Raw genomic sequence first — 16,628 nt, 5'->3', positions numbered from 1 at the left:
GGATAAAAGGATTAATTGTTATATCACTATGAAGCATTGTCTTAGGGTTGCTTTTGTGTTTGCCTTGTCTTTGGTAAACAAGATGCGTTTATACATATTTAGAATGCATTGATATGTTAATAATTGCTTGTTAAGTTGGATGCTTTTAAAACATACCAAATCCATGATCTGAAATTGCTGTAGGCTTATAAGTGCTGGAGAAAGAAGGGGTGTGTGCTCTGACATCTAAAGCTTTACCTTTTAACACTATTTTCACCTTCACTGAGATGTAACTGAGGGCACGGTGTTTTATAGGGAAGGTGTCAGGATCTGCCAGGTCTGAATACCTGGACAGAATTAAGGCAGGTGTTGTAATCCAGCTCAACTGACTGCCAATGTTCATCGCTTCAAGCAAAGTGGAAGAGTTTAGAATGGAAACCCCGAGTACAAATTAACTCAAAACACATCTCCAGACATTGACTACCAACATTCCAACATACAATTTTACTGTCAAATTCCAAATATTGCTTTGAATATGCAAGGGAGCCACAAGTGGTTAGCTGTATAACAGCAATAATTTATTTTTATTTTTCATTTTCCAAGACTGAACTACAAGGTTAACAAAAGAAGGAATCTCACCTAGTAGTAGGTCAATATAAAAAACTGAGTACTGACAGTCACCAGGAAACTACACAAGGGCAACACGATCAGTTACTGCCACACTGGGGAGACTCTCTGGGCAGAAAGAGTTGGTGAAGCATGGGGCAGCTGCACCCTGCGCGAACTGCTTGTGGGAATTCAAAATCAATCTGACAAAGACCCATAGTCATCCACCAAGTGAAGGGAAAGCATGTAATTCAAAAATGGTTGGCGGTCATCCACATGTCCAACGTGACGTAGGGAACAAACGGTAGCTTTTGAAACACTAGCACATTATTAATTGAAAAGACTAACTACTGGAGTGTGTAAGAATACAGAAAATCATCACAAAGGTGTCACACAGACACACACAGACACACACAAAATGAATGATACTGGTGTCCAGCAATGGGACAGAAAGGGGCTCAAAGGAGCCCTGTGCCTTGTAAATTTTGCATCTTTTGGTAACAGGTAGCGGGGAGAGGTCTGTACAACTGGTTGGAAGTTCAGGCTTGCTGTAAGTACCCTCCAGCTTGAAAACTTCAGTCACTCCAAAGTGAAACAAAGTGGCAGTTTGTCTCCAGGTTGCTCTTTTTTTATTGTTGGTATAAACATTTTTGTGTGAGGATGTTTGGAAACTTTTCACCCAGAATTTGCAATTTTTTTTTTTTTTTTTTTTGAGATTTCGGGTTGAAATGAGAAGGTGGCTCCACAATCAGCTGCCAGCATGTAGTCTAACCAAAACCTCTGAGTAGAGCAGGAAATAACCGAGACACGGCACAGGTGTACAGGAGCACCTTCCTTGTGACTCTGCTTTCCGACCTCACAGCTACCTGCAGACAATTGTCGAATGAAAAATCACCCAGGAATATTTAGCTCATCTTCTTACAGTGCTGTCTTCTGAGCACCATGTTGAGATTTCTTACAGCCCTGGTTCCCACCTCTGGCCTGCGGATCCACCAGGTATATGCTACCCATCCATTTGTTACATAGGAGCTACCTCAGCTCTAATGAACTTAATTTCATTCAGCAATGCCCCAAAGTGTAAAAGTGTTCAAGTGAAATTTCTGTTCAAGACAAGCTGTAAAGCACTTACTAACTTAAACTACAAAAGCTTTCAACTATTACAAAGGGAAAAATATTCTGCTGGGTTTGCTAATTTCCACAGCAAGAGCAAATGGGTCCATGAAACAGAGAAAGACAAAGAAACAGTACTTCTTTTGATGAGGCTCCTCAGGCTCCCTGAGTTCTAGCCACAGGATAGAAGTGTTGAGTTAAGGTAGAAAGGAAACTCAACAAGAGTTTGGAATTTTCAGTGTCTTCAGGTATCCATTGGGCATCCTGAGACATAACCTCTGTGTTGAAGGCGCTACTGTAACCCTTTCACCTTTGACCCACCAAAGCCGACCAAGGCATCCTTACTAGTAAGGGCAGCACAACTGGCCACACACTTCCTCAGGCTGCCCTTGACCTCGCTGTTTCGAAGACTGTAGATGAGGGGGTTCAGCATTGGGGTGACGGTAGTATAAAATACTGAGACAACCTTATCTCGGTTCGCTGACCGGTAAGATGCGGGCCTCATGTAGCTGAAAGTAGCAGCTCCGTAGAAGAGGCCCACTACTGCCAAGTGCGAGGAGCAGGTTGCGAACGCCTTCTTTCGGGCTTCTGTGGACCGCATTCGAAGGACAGTGGCCAAGATGAGACCATAGGACGTCAGAATGAGGGAGAAGGGGACCAGAAGCATCAGCACACAGCAAATGTACATGACAAACTCAAATGCTGATGTGTTACCACAAGCCAAGCGCAATAACATGGGGGCCTCACAGAAGAAGTGATCTATTTCATTGCGGCTGCAAAACTGGAAGCTCAGGGTGGCAGCAGCCTGCATGGCTCCATCAGCTGCTCCCAGGAGCCAACACCCCAAGGTTAGTCGTAAACATAATTGCCAGCTCATGAGAACCGGATAGCGCAAAGGGTGGCATATAGCCACATAGCGGTCATAAGACATGGCTGCTAAGAGGAAGCACTCACCGCCTCCCAGTGTGAGAAAAAAGAAGATCTGGAAGCCACAGCCAGCCGCCGAGATGAAATTCTTGCCCATTAAATACCCAGCTGCCATCTGGGGCACTATGGTGGAGACCAGCATCATGTCCATGAGGGAGAGTTGGCTCAGGAGGAAGTACATGGGTGTGTGAAGCCGGCGGTCCTGGTGAATCAGGAGAAGCAGGAGGGCATTTCCTAGCACAGAGTTAAAGGCCACAGTCAGAACCAGCACAAAGAGGACCAGGTGGGCTCTGGTGTGGTTAAAGAGTCCTAGGAGAATGAAGCCTGTTGTGACGTTCCCCTTGTCCATGATTTATAGCAGTTAGTGACACTGAAAGAAGGGACAAAGTTGTCTTGTCACCTGTGTTGCTGTGTGAAGTACACACGCCCAGGAGGTTGCCTGTGAGAAATGGAAAAACACACTTCAAATCCTTCATCCATGTTTGCAAAATGTTTCATGCTCACAAAACTAATAACTTGTTTCCCCCTCATTTCCTAGGTTTCCCTGACAAACATGTCACAGAACAGTGAGTGAACTGATGTAACCAACCAAAGTTTTCTGGAGGTTGCAAGTGGCTCGTGACTTTCTGTTGCCTGATATCTACATAAATGGTTGAGAACAATTTGTCATTTTTATTGTCTTGTGCATTATATTTTGCATGATCAAATCTTAGGTGCTTAATTAAGTAGATATTTGTTAACTCAACTTAAGGATTTGTTAATGTAGGTGACACATTTATAATGTCTCACAATTTTTTTTAATTGAGGCAGTTTGCTGTATCTGAGGCAGCCCTCATTTCCTGTACAGTAGAAGAGCGCTTAGGAACCTCTGATCTTGCTGGTACCCCTGAGTTCTGGGATGGCAGGCCTGTGTTACCATGTCTGGTTTAGGATTTGCTTGGTTCCAACACAGGCCTCTGTGAATGGCATGCTAAAATGCTATCTAAACCAGTCTTGATTTTGTGACGTTTCTAGAATACACCAAGTTCACATAATTCCCTCTAACACTGAATAACAAAGGTTTTGTCAAACAAAAGGATGTTTCCTCTTAGCTCTAGAGTCAGAAAAGACAGAATCTGTGAACCTAGGATGAACTCACCCTGGGTGGTAGCTCCCCAGGGTCTGTTTACAGAATCTGACACTTTGAGAAACAATATTTCTACAGTGTGAAGCTGTAATGATAATCTGTTCCAAAATATTGTTCCATATCAGACAGCCCTTCCCTCTCCACAATCTTGCAAACTCACCTTTTAGTGGGTAACTCGGAGACCCAAGTTTTTGCCTAACTGCAAAGAGAAAAAAAGATTACTGTTTCCAAGACTTTAAATCTTTATTTTCATTTGAGTCTTTGACTTGCTGGTGCCTTGGCTGTTTGATTTTATTGAATCAAAATGTCCAAACCTCCAAAGATATGGATACTAATTAATTCTCAAGGACCTGTGTACTTTAAAGGTCTGGAGGCAGCCTGTGGCCCCAGATTACTCTGTCTCTCCTTAGGTCAAATCACTCCTGTGGTTGAAACAATATCATCTTGACTCACACAGTCCCAGGCTGAGTACCTGACTGTTTTAGGTTGTTCGGAAGTGAAACATTTGGGAAAGAATTTTACTTCTTGAAAGTTACTTTGAAAGTACCTTCTCTCTGCTCGGTGCATGGGTTGCTCACTTTCCCTGTTTTATAATTCAGTTTTTACTCCAGAAAAATTTGGAAACTTAGCCATGGATCTCAGTGCATCACAAGCTGAAGATGTAGATATCTCCCTCCCCCCCCATCTTTCTTTCACTGTTCCAACCTCTCATTACTGAAGATAAGAGAAACTTTAAGATTGGGTTGTTTAGCCACTGGAGAGCATGTATCAACTTTATAAAACCACAGTCTGCATCCACATAACTATTTTGTGTGTATAGTCACTACAGTGTCAGCAGACACCTTTTGCACTAGAATCTGTCTTTTAAACTCTCTTAATACCTCCAGATGAGGAGTCAGCCTCATTCAGCAAAACTCCCCATCTCCCCAACTTCTCCCAGTAGCCTGCAGTGACTTGGCCAGTGCAGAAGGCCTTTTCCTCCATTTGTTTATAGGTGAGCACCAATTGAATGAGGTGCTTGACAACAGATGTTGGAGTTTATGTTTTGAAAATGAAATAAAATACCATACAAAAGAGCAATAATGAATATTTCTTTAGACCCTGTAAAAGAGGTGTATATGTTCTCAAAGAGTTGGTTCTACAGGTTCCCCATTCCTGTTTTTTTTTCTTTCTATTTTGTTGCTTATACAATCCTGGGGACCTAATACAGAGCCTCACACATGCTTGGCAAGCTCTCTAGCACTGATTTATATACACAGTCCTAGAAAATATATGTTGTGAAATCCCTATTTACATTTAAAAAGCTAATCTGTTCAGCTTTGTAGTGGAGATCGGTGACTGTGCGTGTGCATTTTAAATGTGAAATAAACGATTAAAAGTGATCAGTCATTATGAACCTAATCGTATGGTCAACTTGTTATTATTAAAGTTATTGCCTTTTTCTTTATATACAAATGAAGCAGGTTACTAGTAGTTTAAGTGTATAAACCTTCACAGAGTAGACTATTGGAATGAGTTCCTAAAAGCCTGACCATGGCAATGAATCACGGTTGAAATCAGTCCTGAAGCATTAAATGAGCATTTAGAGCCATGGGCAGAGAGATAGATACCAGAGATGTCCGCCTTCTCTTCTGACTCAAGCCTCTTGAGAGACCACAGACAAGTCAGGACATACGATTTCCATTCCACGTTTTCCCAAATTAATTGTTAATATGCAAAATTTAAAGTCTCATATTTCTGAATACTGAGATGAAAATCGATCTGCGTGAGAAAAATTAGTAACAGGGAAAATTTCTTGTTGATAAATTTATGGGAGCTTTTAAAAAGAGTTCACCAAATGCTAGCACCCTCTTTCACACATCTTAATTCGTTGGGCACCAAGATGTGTAAAAGGGGAGACTTCCCTGGACAAATGTACAGAGTGGTGGCATTAGATTCTATGTAGCCAAGGGCTCCTTGTTCCGTCGACCTCCTCCTCCCAAGTTCTGGGAGTTGGAATTGCATTAGAGTGAAATTTCACAAACAATCAGACATGAAGAGGTTGGCATGACTTACCTGCAAGAGTCAAAACTGCTGCCAGCCGGTCAGATCTGTACCCTCAGAGATGCATCTGGATACCCCACCTACAGAGAAGGTCTGTTCTCTCCTGCCTTCTATCAGTGCCTGGGCTGAAATGTCATGAGGATAGGCCCACGGCCAGCCAAAGTGGCAAACACTATCCTATCAATGCCCAAGAGCTACCAGGGTGACAGTTATGTTGCCAAAGGAGTTTACTGTGCTGAGGAAAATTTTAAATTCCCAGGAGATTGAACTTTCTTCCCATCTCATAATGCTGTGAATCATGGGATTGACAGAGAATCACTTTAGAGAAAAAAAATATAAATGAATGTCTCTGGACGGGGATTTCAAGTGTCTGAACATAAAGTCACACGATTCTGGTATTTCCTGCACAAAATTCAGCAGACAGGAAAGTTAAAGTGTCTGCCGCTGAGACCAGCATAATTGTCCAATAGCAACTGACATAAAATGAAGCCCATAGAGGGAGTTAACTGTAGTGTTTGTTTGTTTATTTATTTATTTATTTATTTATTTATTTATTTATTTATTTATTTATTTAATCTATCTATCTATCTATCTATCTATCTATCTATCTATTTATTTATTTATTGTTCTTGGGCTTAATTTGAGACAATTAAGGCAGGATGGTTCCTGTTTTATTTTGATTTTGTGTTTACATGTTGGTGTCTGCAAAGTAAAATAATGATAATAATAATAATAATAATAATAATAATAATAATAATAATGATGATGATGATGATGACGGTAGTAATTATAATGACAGCAGTGACAGCATCTCCAGCCTGTATTCACACCAATGACACTTTGCAGGTTGAATGTATCATAAATGTATTTCGCTGTGTTCGGCCATTTATGTCTGATATTTCTGATACGGGGAACCCTGGCGCTTGGATTCATGCCTTGCAATGTCTTTATTATCTAATATCATATAGAAACCCCAAATTCTACCACTGAAAACATAATTAGAAGTAAACAAAAGTTTTAATAACCATTTATGTGTGGGGGAAATGGATCTGGTTAAAAAGCTGTAAGATAATTTGGTAAACTACAATTTATATTCAGATTTATTTAAAGAAAATGGAGCCTTTAACATTATTATTTATTTCTTATTTACCTTTAACTGAGTGTTATGTAGCTCAGGATGCCCTCAAACTTCCTTAGCAGCACAGATTGCATTCGAACTCCTGATCTAATTCCCACTCCCAAGTGTTGGGACTATAGGTACTTACTTACAGTGGATCTATATCCTTAAATCCCACAAAGAGAGAAAAGCAAGATCCGGAAGGTGGTCTGTATGTTTCAAGAAGCACATCCAAGAGCCCCAGACCACCTCGCTTGAACAGAGGAGGGATGCGTCATCAGGGCTCTCCTGGGATTCCTGGAGGCTACACAGGCAGGGACAGACATTTGGGAATTTGACTGAAAGACTCCATAGGCTCGTCACCTAAAGCAGAACTTAGCAAAGGGAGAAAATGAAGAATGATGCCCCAGGGTAAAGTCATGCCATTCCCAAGAAGGGTTTGGCATAGGCTCTGAGAGCCATGCAGTAGCTACGCCCTTCTGCTTTAGATGTGGTTTGCTTCACAGCCTCACTGTGTGCACGCTGTCTGTGGCTTGCTCCAGGAACGGACTGATTCCAACATGCTGGGCGGTTTCCGGAGCAGGACTTCAAGTTCTAAAGTTGGGGATGGGGAGGAGGGTGATAAACAGCGGCCAACATAGAAACCCGGATAAAGCTCAGAAGCTACTTCCACAGGACACAGAGGATTGTGCTTTATTAGTGTACACAAAATAAATGTCAGTGGTCCAAAAAATTATAGAGGTTCCCAAGAGCATCTGCACCAGAGAAATATTGGAATCTGATTGGTATTCACCCACTAAGTACATGGTCTTTCTCATGACAGGCCCCGAATGTAGTGTTCAGATGTTAAAGGTGCGGGTGAAAAAGTTTTCCATTTTGGGGACAGGAAGGGGATGTAAAAATGGTTAGGTCTGCCTTTAGACAGAGTAGCCCTAGGTCAGCTCACACTCTGCTGGATATGGCTCGCACAGTGTGTCTACGTTTTGCTGAATGTTGTAAGCCCTTTGGTAGAAAAACTGGTACCCAACAAACATATATAGGAATTGTGGAGCCTCCTATGGTCACTTGTCTGTCTGTCACATTGTATGGTCTGTGGCTGAAATTGACTCAGAGCAGCCCACAAGGTGATAGGCTATGTGACATTTACCTCGGAGGATGCCTGGGTTTCCCGTTTCCCTTCCTATCCTTAGACTATGTTGCTTTCATGAATCCACCTGTACCTGGTGTTTCCTTCCCTTCCCTGAGGCCATAGAATTCCATATCCAGTGTACCAGTAAGGGACGGTGGTGTTCAGTGTTCTATAATGGGGACGTCAAACTCAAGGGTCCTAGACCTGTCAGAGGCCTGCTTCTCTATCAACAGATGGCAGAGGATAGAAGACAAGGAAAGGCAAGAGGGGTTGGCAGAGAAAGGTCTTAGGATGGACTGAGCCTTTGAGATTATTGACTGGTGCTTCGGTGATTTTGGATGCATTGGGATGTTGCTAGTCCAGGACCAAATTGCCTTCGGCAATCTTTAGTCTTCATCTCACTGTGACCCGACATGTTGGTGACTGCTGGGCAAACCATTTGAGATATCTAGAGCACTGGCTTCCAACAGCCAAAGGGTCAAGAATTCTGAGATAGCATGTAAGCCTGTACTTGACACATGCCTGCCTCCATTTAGCCTGACTACTTGTCACTTCCCCCAAATGTTTTTGGAGAGTGTTTGGTCTCTGCATTTTCTTTATTTTATTATTATAAAAAACCTCCAGAGGTGGGTACCACGTTGGAACATGAAATTTGAGTGTAACCTAAACCTGAGAGGGCCCTGGTCCCTCATGTTTGGCTTCAGAATAAGTTGCCTGTTAATCCTTCTGAGGTGAGTTTGTTTTGGATGGTTGCTTTTGTTTATTTATGTGTTTGTTTTACATGGAAATAATCTCACTATTATTTTATTATTTGAGACAGGGTCTTACGCAATCCAGGCTGCTCTCAAAACTACAGTTCCCCTGCATCAGGTTCCCAAGTGGTGAGATCTCAGGTGTTTGTCTCATGTTGAGCTATCTCACGTTTTGTAATGGCACAAGTGTCCTCTGTCATGAGAGTGGAACCCTCAGGTCCAATCACTTTTTGAGAATATCACATTGAATCACTTTAAAGTGCAAATTTGAAAATGTCATTAAGGGAGACTTAGTTTTTGGTTAGTGGTATTTGTTTTATTGTTTAAAGTATTAAACATAGCTATTTTAAAGCTATAATTTCTTTCTGCTTATCTTCTTTGAATGAATTTCTAAATCCTAAATAGTCTCAGATTATTCCCCTTGACATATTTTGACATATGGTACTTCATAATAAATTCAACCCTATGTTAATAAAATTATTATCCATTTATTCCTCTTTCTCTTGACATTGTCCATCATGTAAGAAAAACTGAGATTCACGATTAAAGTCTAGGTAACCAGACCTGTGTCATTGGCTCCAATCTCTAAGACCCTATTTGCAAAGAAACACAGTGGCTAACACAGGGGAGACCAGTGGGACAAACTCATTTTCCAAAGGCTTTGTAAAAATTAGAATATAAAATAGCAAAGGAGCATCAAAAAAAGTTAATACAATATGACAGAATGTTCAGTGGTGCAGAGAAGCCGAGGTGTGAGTGAGGCGTGCTTATCCTGAGTGGCGCTGGTTTTGGAATCTCTTCTGCTCATTTATCACGCTGTCATCTGTAGCCACTTCCTCAAGGCCCCCTTGACCTCCTTGTTTCTCACACTGTATATGAAAGGGTTCAGCACCGGCGTGAAGATGGTGTAGAAGGCAGACACCACTTTGTCACTCTTGCCTGGCTGGTGGGACTTGGGTCTCATGTAGATGAAGATGATGGCCCCGTAGAACAACCCCACCACAGCCAGGTGCGATGAGCAGGTGGCGAAGGCTTTCTTCCGGGCTGCAGAGGATCGCATGCGGACCACTGCCACCAGGATGAGCGAGTAGGAAGCCAGGACGAGGGACAGTGGGATCAGGAGCATCAAGATGCAGCAGACGTACATGAAGAACTCAAAGACTTTGGTGTCGGCGCAGGCGAGGCGCACCAGAGAAGGCGCCTCACAGAAGAAGTGGTTGATTGTCCGGGAGCGGCAGAAGGGGAAGCTCAGAATGGTGCCTGCTTGCATCAGCCCATCGGCAGCTCCCAGGAGCCAGGACCCCACCGTCAGGTATACACACAGCTTGGGGCTCATGAAGATATGGTAACGCAGGGGATAACATATGGCTACATAGCGGTCATAGGACATGGCTGCCAGGAGAAAGCACTCGCCCCCTGCCAAGGTGAGAAAGAGGAAGATCTGGGAACCACAGCCTGCGGGGGAGATAGATCTCGTGCTCATCAAGTAGTTGGCTGCCATCTTGGGGACGATGGTGGAGACTAACATCATGTCCATGAGGGAGAGCTGGCTAAGAAGGAAGTACATGGGCGTGTGGAGCCTGGGGTCCCAGCAGATGAGAAGGATCATGAGGGTGTTGCCCATCAGGGAGGTGGTGAAGGTGACTAACACTACAGAAAGCAGGAACAAGTGGGCGTGTGTGTGGCTGAAGAGCCCGAGAAGAATAAAATCCACGTCCGTGCTGTTACTGGGAGTCTTCATAGCTCTGACCAAACCTGAAAGACAGAAGGTGCTTGCTTTTTTTTCTTTTTCTTTTTTAGTCTTTTGAGATAGGCTGCTCTGGAACTATTTCTGCAGACCAGGCTGGCCTTGCACTCACAGTAATCCACCTGCCCCTGCATCCCCGGTGGGATTTAGGCATGTGCCAACGCACTTGGTCTGAGAATGATTTCTTTTTAAAGTGACTTGCACTCAAATAATGGAATATTTCAATTTAGTAAGATAATTTGATTTTTTTCTACCAGCTAACCTTGAAGTTATGGATGAGCGAGTAAGAACAAACATTTGAGTCTGACGCTCAGAACCCACACAATGTCAGGTGCGGTTCCCATGTGTCTATAGCCTTAGCCCTGTGAAGGGCAGAGCCAGAGGGAGTACTAGAGTTCCCTGGCTCCAGTCAACCTCCGCTGTTTCAGGGAGAGACTCCTCCTCAAATAAATAAGAGACTGAGAGAGGAGGACCTCCACACCTAGGTCTGGCCTGTCATTGGAGCCCATACCACACACGGGCACACACACAAACACCATTCCTCTGCCTAGCTTTAACTGTTCACCGCCTACCTCTGTTGTACCACACAGTTTAATTTGCAGCAGAATGAAAGAGAAGAATCTCCAGCCTCAGAGCGTGTTTCCCCTATGTTTATCTTAATCATGGCATACAGAAGCATTCGTGTGTGATCTCGGCTTCCCACAGCTGGGTACTTCTTGGATGAAAGAACCCTACATTCTTGCAGAGTCGTGAACACTGCTATGACCTGACTCATGACCTTTGCACCCTCTTATATATCAATTTAAAGTAGTTCCATATGAAAGCAAGGAAAAACTCTAGCCATTCTGGAAACCCAACTGGCTGAATTTTTCTATTCCACCTATTCTATATGCTCTTTATATAATATGCAATGACCACAGATGTTCCGCATCTGTACAATATCTCATAGCATCATGATTTCTCTCCGGATAAGAAGGGCCATTGGTTGGTGTAGATTCATTTTCAAACTGATTACTTGCCTTTATCTAGTGCACTCTCAAAAACGATACTAAATTTCATCGAAGCTTTCTGTAGAAAATTGACAATTTCATGAAGACACAGAAATAGGGGACATTAATTGTGTTTCAGACTTTCACACTTACTGCATTCTGGGAGCCAGAGGCAGGTGGATCTCTGTGAGCTTGAGGCCAGCCTGGTCTACATAGTGAGTTCCAGAACAGCCAGAGCTACAGAAAGAGATGCTAATATGAAAAAAGAAAGCAAGTCTTGATGTTTTGTTTTCTATTTAACATGTTTTTTATATATTTGGTGACCATGTGTAGTAGTCGATAATAGTTATTCATTTGTGTATATCTGCAACCTTTTGCATATGTTTTAAGTTATTGTATTACATCATTTTAAACCTGTTATATGTGCTTAAAATTCTTACAGGGTACTGTTTGTCAGACGTTGGCTTGTGCTTCATTGGTACAGTACTAGAAAGGGTAGTAGTTATTGATACATGAATGGAATCTATGATCACCATAAAATCCACATTACTGTGTTCTATCATTGAAAACATTTTGTCACACATGAGAGCTCATTCTAGACACTTACAGACACCCCCCCACACATACACATAGACATAGCCACACACACACATACACACTCATACATATGTACACACACAAAGAGACACAGACATGTATACATATAGACACAGTCATACAGAGACACACATAGAGAATCATACACACACACACACACACACACACACACACACACACATACACTCCCATAGTCTCACTCAAAGACACATAGACACAGACATAAACATAGACTTACACACATATGAAAGATAAAACTATCAGAAAATAAATGTAAAGAAAAGTATTTTATTTCAGGGCCAGCAGTGCTGCTCTGTGGTAGAGTTTCTGCTTTCCATGTATAAAACTCTGAGTTTGGTTCCCACAGCCACAGAAAGTCATTATAATGATCTGGGAATAGCTGCTTCATTCTCAAATATTATATATATAATATTTATTTATTTTATGTATATTAGTACATGATAGCTCTTCAGACACACCAGAAGAGGGCATCAGATCTCATTACAGATGGTTGTGAGCCACCATGTGGTTTCTGGGAATTGAACTCAGGACCTTTGGAAGAGCAGTCAGTGCTCCTAACCACTGAACCATCTCTCCATCTCCAACTTGAATATTTTGTATAAGAAATGTATTTATGTCAGAACTAACTTGTAATTGAGATTCCCCTTGTTCTAATAAAATGGACATGCATCCAGTGTCTCTTTGGCCTCTATTGTCATTCTGTTTCATGGGTCTCTTCTGACTCTAAGACAGTTCTACACAACTGTAGCTAACATAGTCACCCTGATATTTGCGAATCTATCATTAGTATTTATGAAAGTTTCTCCTACACCTTTGCCAAAATATTGTTTCTAAAAGTCAACAAGATGTTCACACATCACAGAGTGATTACTACTGTCAAATTGGAAGTTATTTTACATTTAAAAGCAATCAGGTAACAAAGTCTTACCATGTGCCATCTCATGACAGGAAAATAATAACGTGATTTCAAAGAATTAAATACAAGCTAAATCTGGAGGTCAGAAGAATTGTTACTTCTGTATCCTGCCTGCCCTATATGGTGAAAACAGAATAAATTTCCTTTCTTATTTATTGTCTTAAGTGTAATAAACAATAGTCTCCTGAATGCCTGGGATAGATCAAACGATCCACTTCCACATAATTGATAAATTGAATTTAGATAGGTTACACCACCTGTCAAGTAGTAACCCTGAGTAAGGACCATATCAGGCTATTTTGCTACCAATAACATGGTTTTGTAAAATGGGAGCAAGAGACAATTGACTTTACATATCTATGTTTTCTGAGACATGTTTTGCTGTGTAGCCCAGGATGTCCTGGACCTTGCAGTTCTCTTGCCTGGGCTTCCCGGGTGCTGGGATAACATATGCATGTCACTGGGTCACTGCTGTTTCTAATCCATAAATAAATGAAATATGAGGTCATTACAGGAGTGCTGCATTGATCATGGAGAACCCAGATACTTTTGATGCTCAAATTATATGAAAACCTAGTTGGTACATTCCAAGGACTCTGCCATCCAGTCAGGAGTGAGTGAGGGTCGATTGTCTCGTTCATGCACCCGCAGACTACACATCTAGAGTGCATTTGCATGGTCTCTGGAGCCACACCCATTCTTAGAGCAGAGGCTCTCAACCTTTGGGTTGCACACCTCTGGAGGGGGTGTCACATATTAGACATCCTGTATATCAGATGTATATAGTATAATTCATAATAGTAGCAAAATTACAGCTATAAAGTAGCCATGGAATAATTTTGTGATGGGGGTCATCACAAAACGAAGTACTGTATTAAAGGGTCACAGCAGTAGGAAGTTTGAGGACCACTGTCTTAGACAAAAATGTCTCTATTCAGTATTTTCAAATAGGGACTTAATTATCTTACAGACTAGCTTTAAGAAAAAAAATGGTAGTTTAAAAGGAGCATTTAACCAGCTAATGTTCCCAAGGAAGCGATTGAAAAAACATTGCTGGATTCAGCAAGATGAGTGGGTGATATGATGTTCTGGAAAAGTCTGCTGCCTAGAATGATACCTACGTAAACGTGTAATGAGACAACTGCCTCCACAGCATTGTCCTCTGACCTCCACTGAGTGTGCGTGTGCATACACGGTAATAATGACAACAACAACAACAACAATAATATATAAAATCAACTGACATCACTAGTCCCAGGGAGAAGTGCATGAAGTATTTAAATGATAAAATAGAATACATCCATCTATGTCGGGTTCAAATATACCTCACACTGAATTCTCCTGAAAACTTCTTAGGTACTGATTAAATAATTCAAATTGTATGCTTATGTGTGTGCACACACACCTACACACACACACACACACACACACACACACACACACACACTTACAAATTTTTGCTTAACTACTGAAAATGTCTGGTACTGTTTGAATATTTCAGACTGTTTACACACACACACACTTATAGGTTAACTAGTGAAAATATTTGGTACTGCTTGCCTGTTTCAAACTGCAAGAATCTTATAAATTTTTGGTTAAGTTCTGAAACAGTAAGAACACAATTAAGACATTTACCAAGCTTATTCACTAAATTCTTGCCTGAGTTTTTCTCTGGGTCTCACATTATAAGTCAGACTGTATTGAAGTCAACCTCAGGACAGAGTGGAATGAGACAAAAGCTGCTGTAACCTGTAGCCAGCTGGGAGGGGAGAACATACAGCTGCCTCCACACCTGGGAAGCTGTGACATTTCCCCGGACTTCATTCTAAGTAATAAAAGGGGAAAACAACTGATATTCACAAGAGCTTTAAAAGTTTGTCTAAAATGTGTAATGTGAATAGAGCCGCTACAGTGGAACATAAAACAATAACCAAGCGACCCTTTCATATCATGTTACTCAGTAGAGACCAAAGTCATGCTTCGTGGATTTTACCAACGGTGATGGCAGGGCGTTAAGAGAGAATACTTAGGAGGTTATGGGATGAGGCTTAGCTAAGTTGGTCTCTCTCTTTCAAAAGTGTTATGAATTAGGGCACAGGCCCTAAAAATGTGAAAAAGGAATATTTCTGTAACAAAACGTTGAGATTCCACCACCTGCTATTCTCAGCACGCAATCTCAGGAGCTAAGCACTCACCAGCGTGAGGAGCAGCTGCTGCGCAGGGCGGCCTGTGTCTGTAGCTCTGGTCCCACCAATTGTCGCAGGGAGCTCATCTCACCGTCAGGCTCTGGAATCTTCCACGAGAACACCTTTAGGGACATTCAGCTGAAAATATGGTTTTGGCTTATTAGCTCCCTAAAGTTAATATTTAAGTTAACTTTAAATCCCAGGACATTTGATCCCTGAAGTAACTGACCCATATTGGTTACATCATGATATGACCATGTGTAAGTAATCCACTTTTCAAATTAGTTCCATGTGACAGTGAATTCATGATCTCACTCCTTGAAATACATCATCCATGCTAGCCTGTGCATTTTTGACACTCCATGTGTTGAGAAATATCTGATTATTCCATGGAGAAGGACAGACATGCGATGTGAAAACTATTTTGCCTAAAGCGCTACTCTTTGAAAATGAACATGGCTCAACTGGAGAGTTAAGGTTTGTAGCTGATCTGGTAGCTATCCAACTTGATCCAGTCATTTAAAAATCATATAAAAAAGGGCTACAATATCTGTTACTGGTTTATTTAGAAAGTTACTGAACAGTGAGTGATAAATACCAAGTTAATCCAAGAAGTATCTGCTCCCATCTTGCCTTCTGTATTTACATGAAAAAAAAATCAAGCCAAGGCTAACTAAAGGAAATCACCACCACCTTCCCACCAAGACCAAAATCCAAAACCTCCAACCCCCCCTAACCTTGCCTTCTGATTTACATATAGTTAAAGGAAGGTATTTGTCTAATGTATTAACTGGTTACATAAAACCTAAATTAAATCTATACTATCCTACTTAAGTAAGTTGTAACTGAATGTACACATGCCTCTGGGTGTCAACTGTCAGTTGGAATGAGAAATCTGAGTTGTGTTCTCCTCAATTATACAGGGATGTGTGAGCCAGCATCTAGAGCATTTTGAATTTTATATTTAAACAGATTGGTACCCATAGGCACGGGGAGATTCTGACACACTATGCAAGGTGGTCAGCATGAATAAAAATTCACTATTTAGTTAAAAGAAATCTGGAACAGAGGATTCCAAATGTTTTTACCACAAAGAAATAATGAATGCCCATGATGGGGTTGGAGAGATGGCTCAGTGGTTAAGAGCACTGACTGCTCCTCCAGAGGTCTAGAATTCAAGTCCCAGGAAGCACATGGTGGCTCACAATCATCCAGAAACTAAACTGATCTCTTCTGTTGTGCAGGCGTACATGCAGACAGAGACTCACACATTTAATACATTTATGGTAATAAGTTAATTACCCTCAAATGATCATTATATAGCACATACATGCATTTATGTTATATTTTATAATAAGAATTGTATAATAAACAACAACAGTT

At 41.5% G+C, this 16,628-nt stretch overlaps 2 protein-coding genes across 2 annotated transcripts; both read right to left on the bottom strand.

Annotated features, from left to right (window-relative positions):
• Positions 1 to 1,987: 1,987 nt before the first annotated feature.
• Positions 1,988 to 2,971, bottom strand: LOC308426333 (olfactory receptor 2T8-like; the record flags this gene model as incomplete). The annotated part of the gene is made up of 1 exon (XM_080924060.1): positions 1,988 to 2,971. One exon carries the CDS (start codon positions 2,969 to 2,971, stop codon positions 1,988 to 1,990), a length of 984 nt encoding a protein of 327 aa, XP_080780186.1.
• A 6,629-nt stretch (positions 2,972 to 9,600) lies between these two features.
• Positions 9,601 to 10,530, bottom strand: LOC308426332 (olfactory receptor 2T33-like; the record flags this gene model as incomplete). The annotated part of the gene is made up of 1 exon (XM_080924059.1): positions 9,601 to 10,530. The coding sequence occupies one exon, from the start codon at positions 10,528 to 10,530 to the stop codon at positions 9,601 to 9,603; it is 930 nt and encodes a 309-aa protein (XP_080780185.1).
• Between the last annotated feature and the right edge of the window lie 6,098 nt (positions 10,531 to 16,628).

Source organism: Micromys minutus (genome assembly GCF_963924665.1).
Source record: "Micromys minutus genome assembly, chromosome: 10".
Taxonomy (NCBI): Eukaryota; Metazoa; Chordata; class Mammalia; order Rodentia; family Muridae; genus Micromys; species Micromys minutus.
This window is presented reverse-complemented; position numbering and strand designations above follow the sequence as displayed.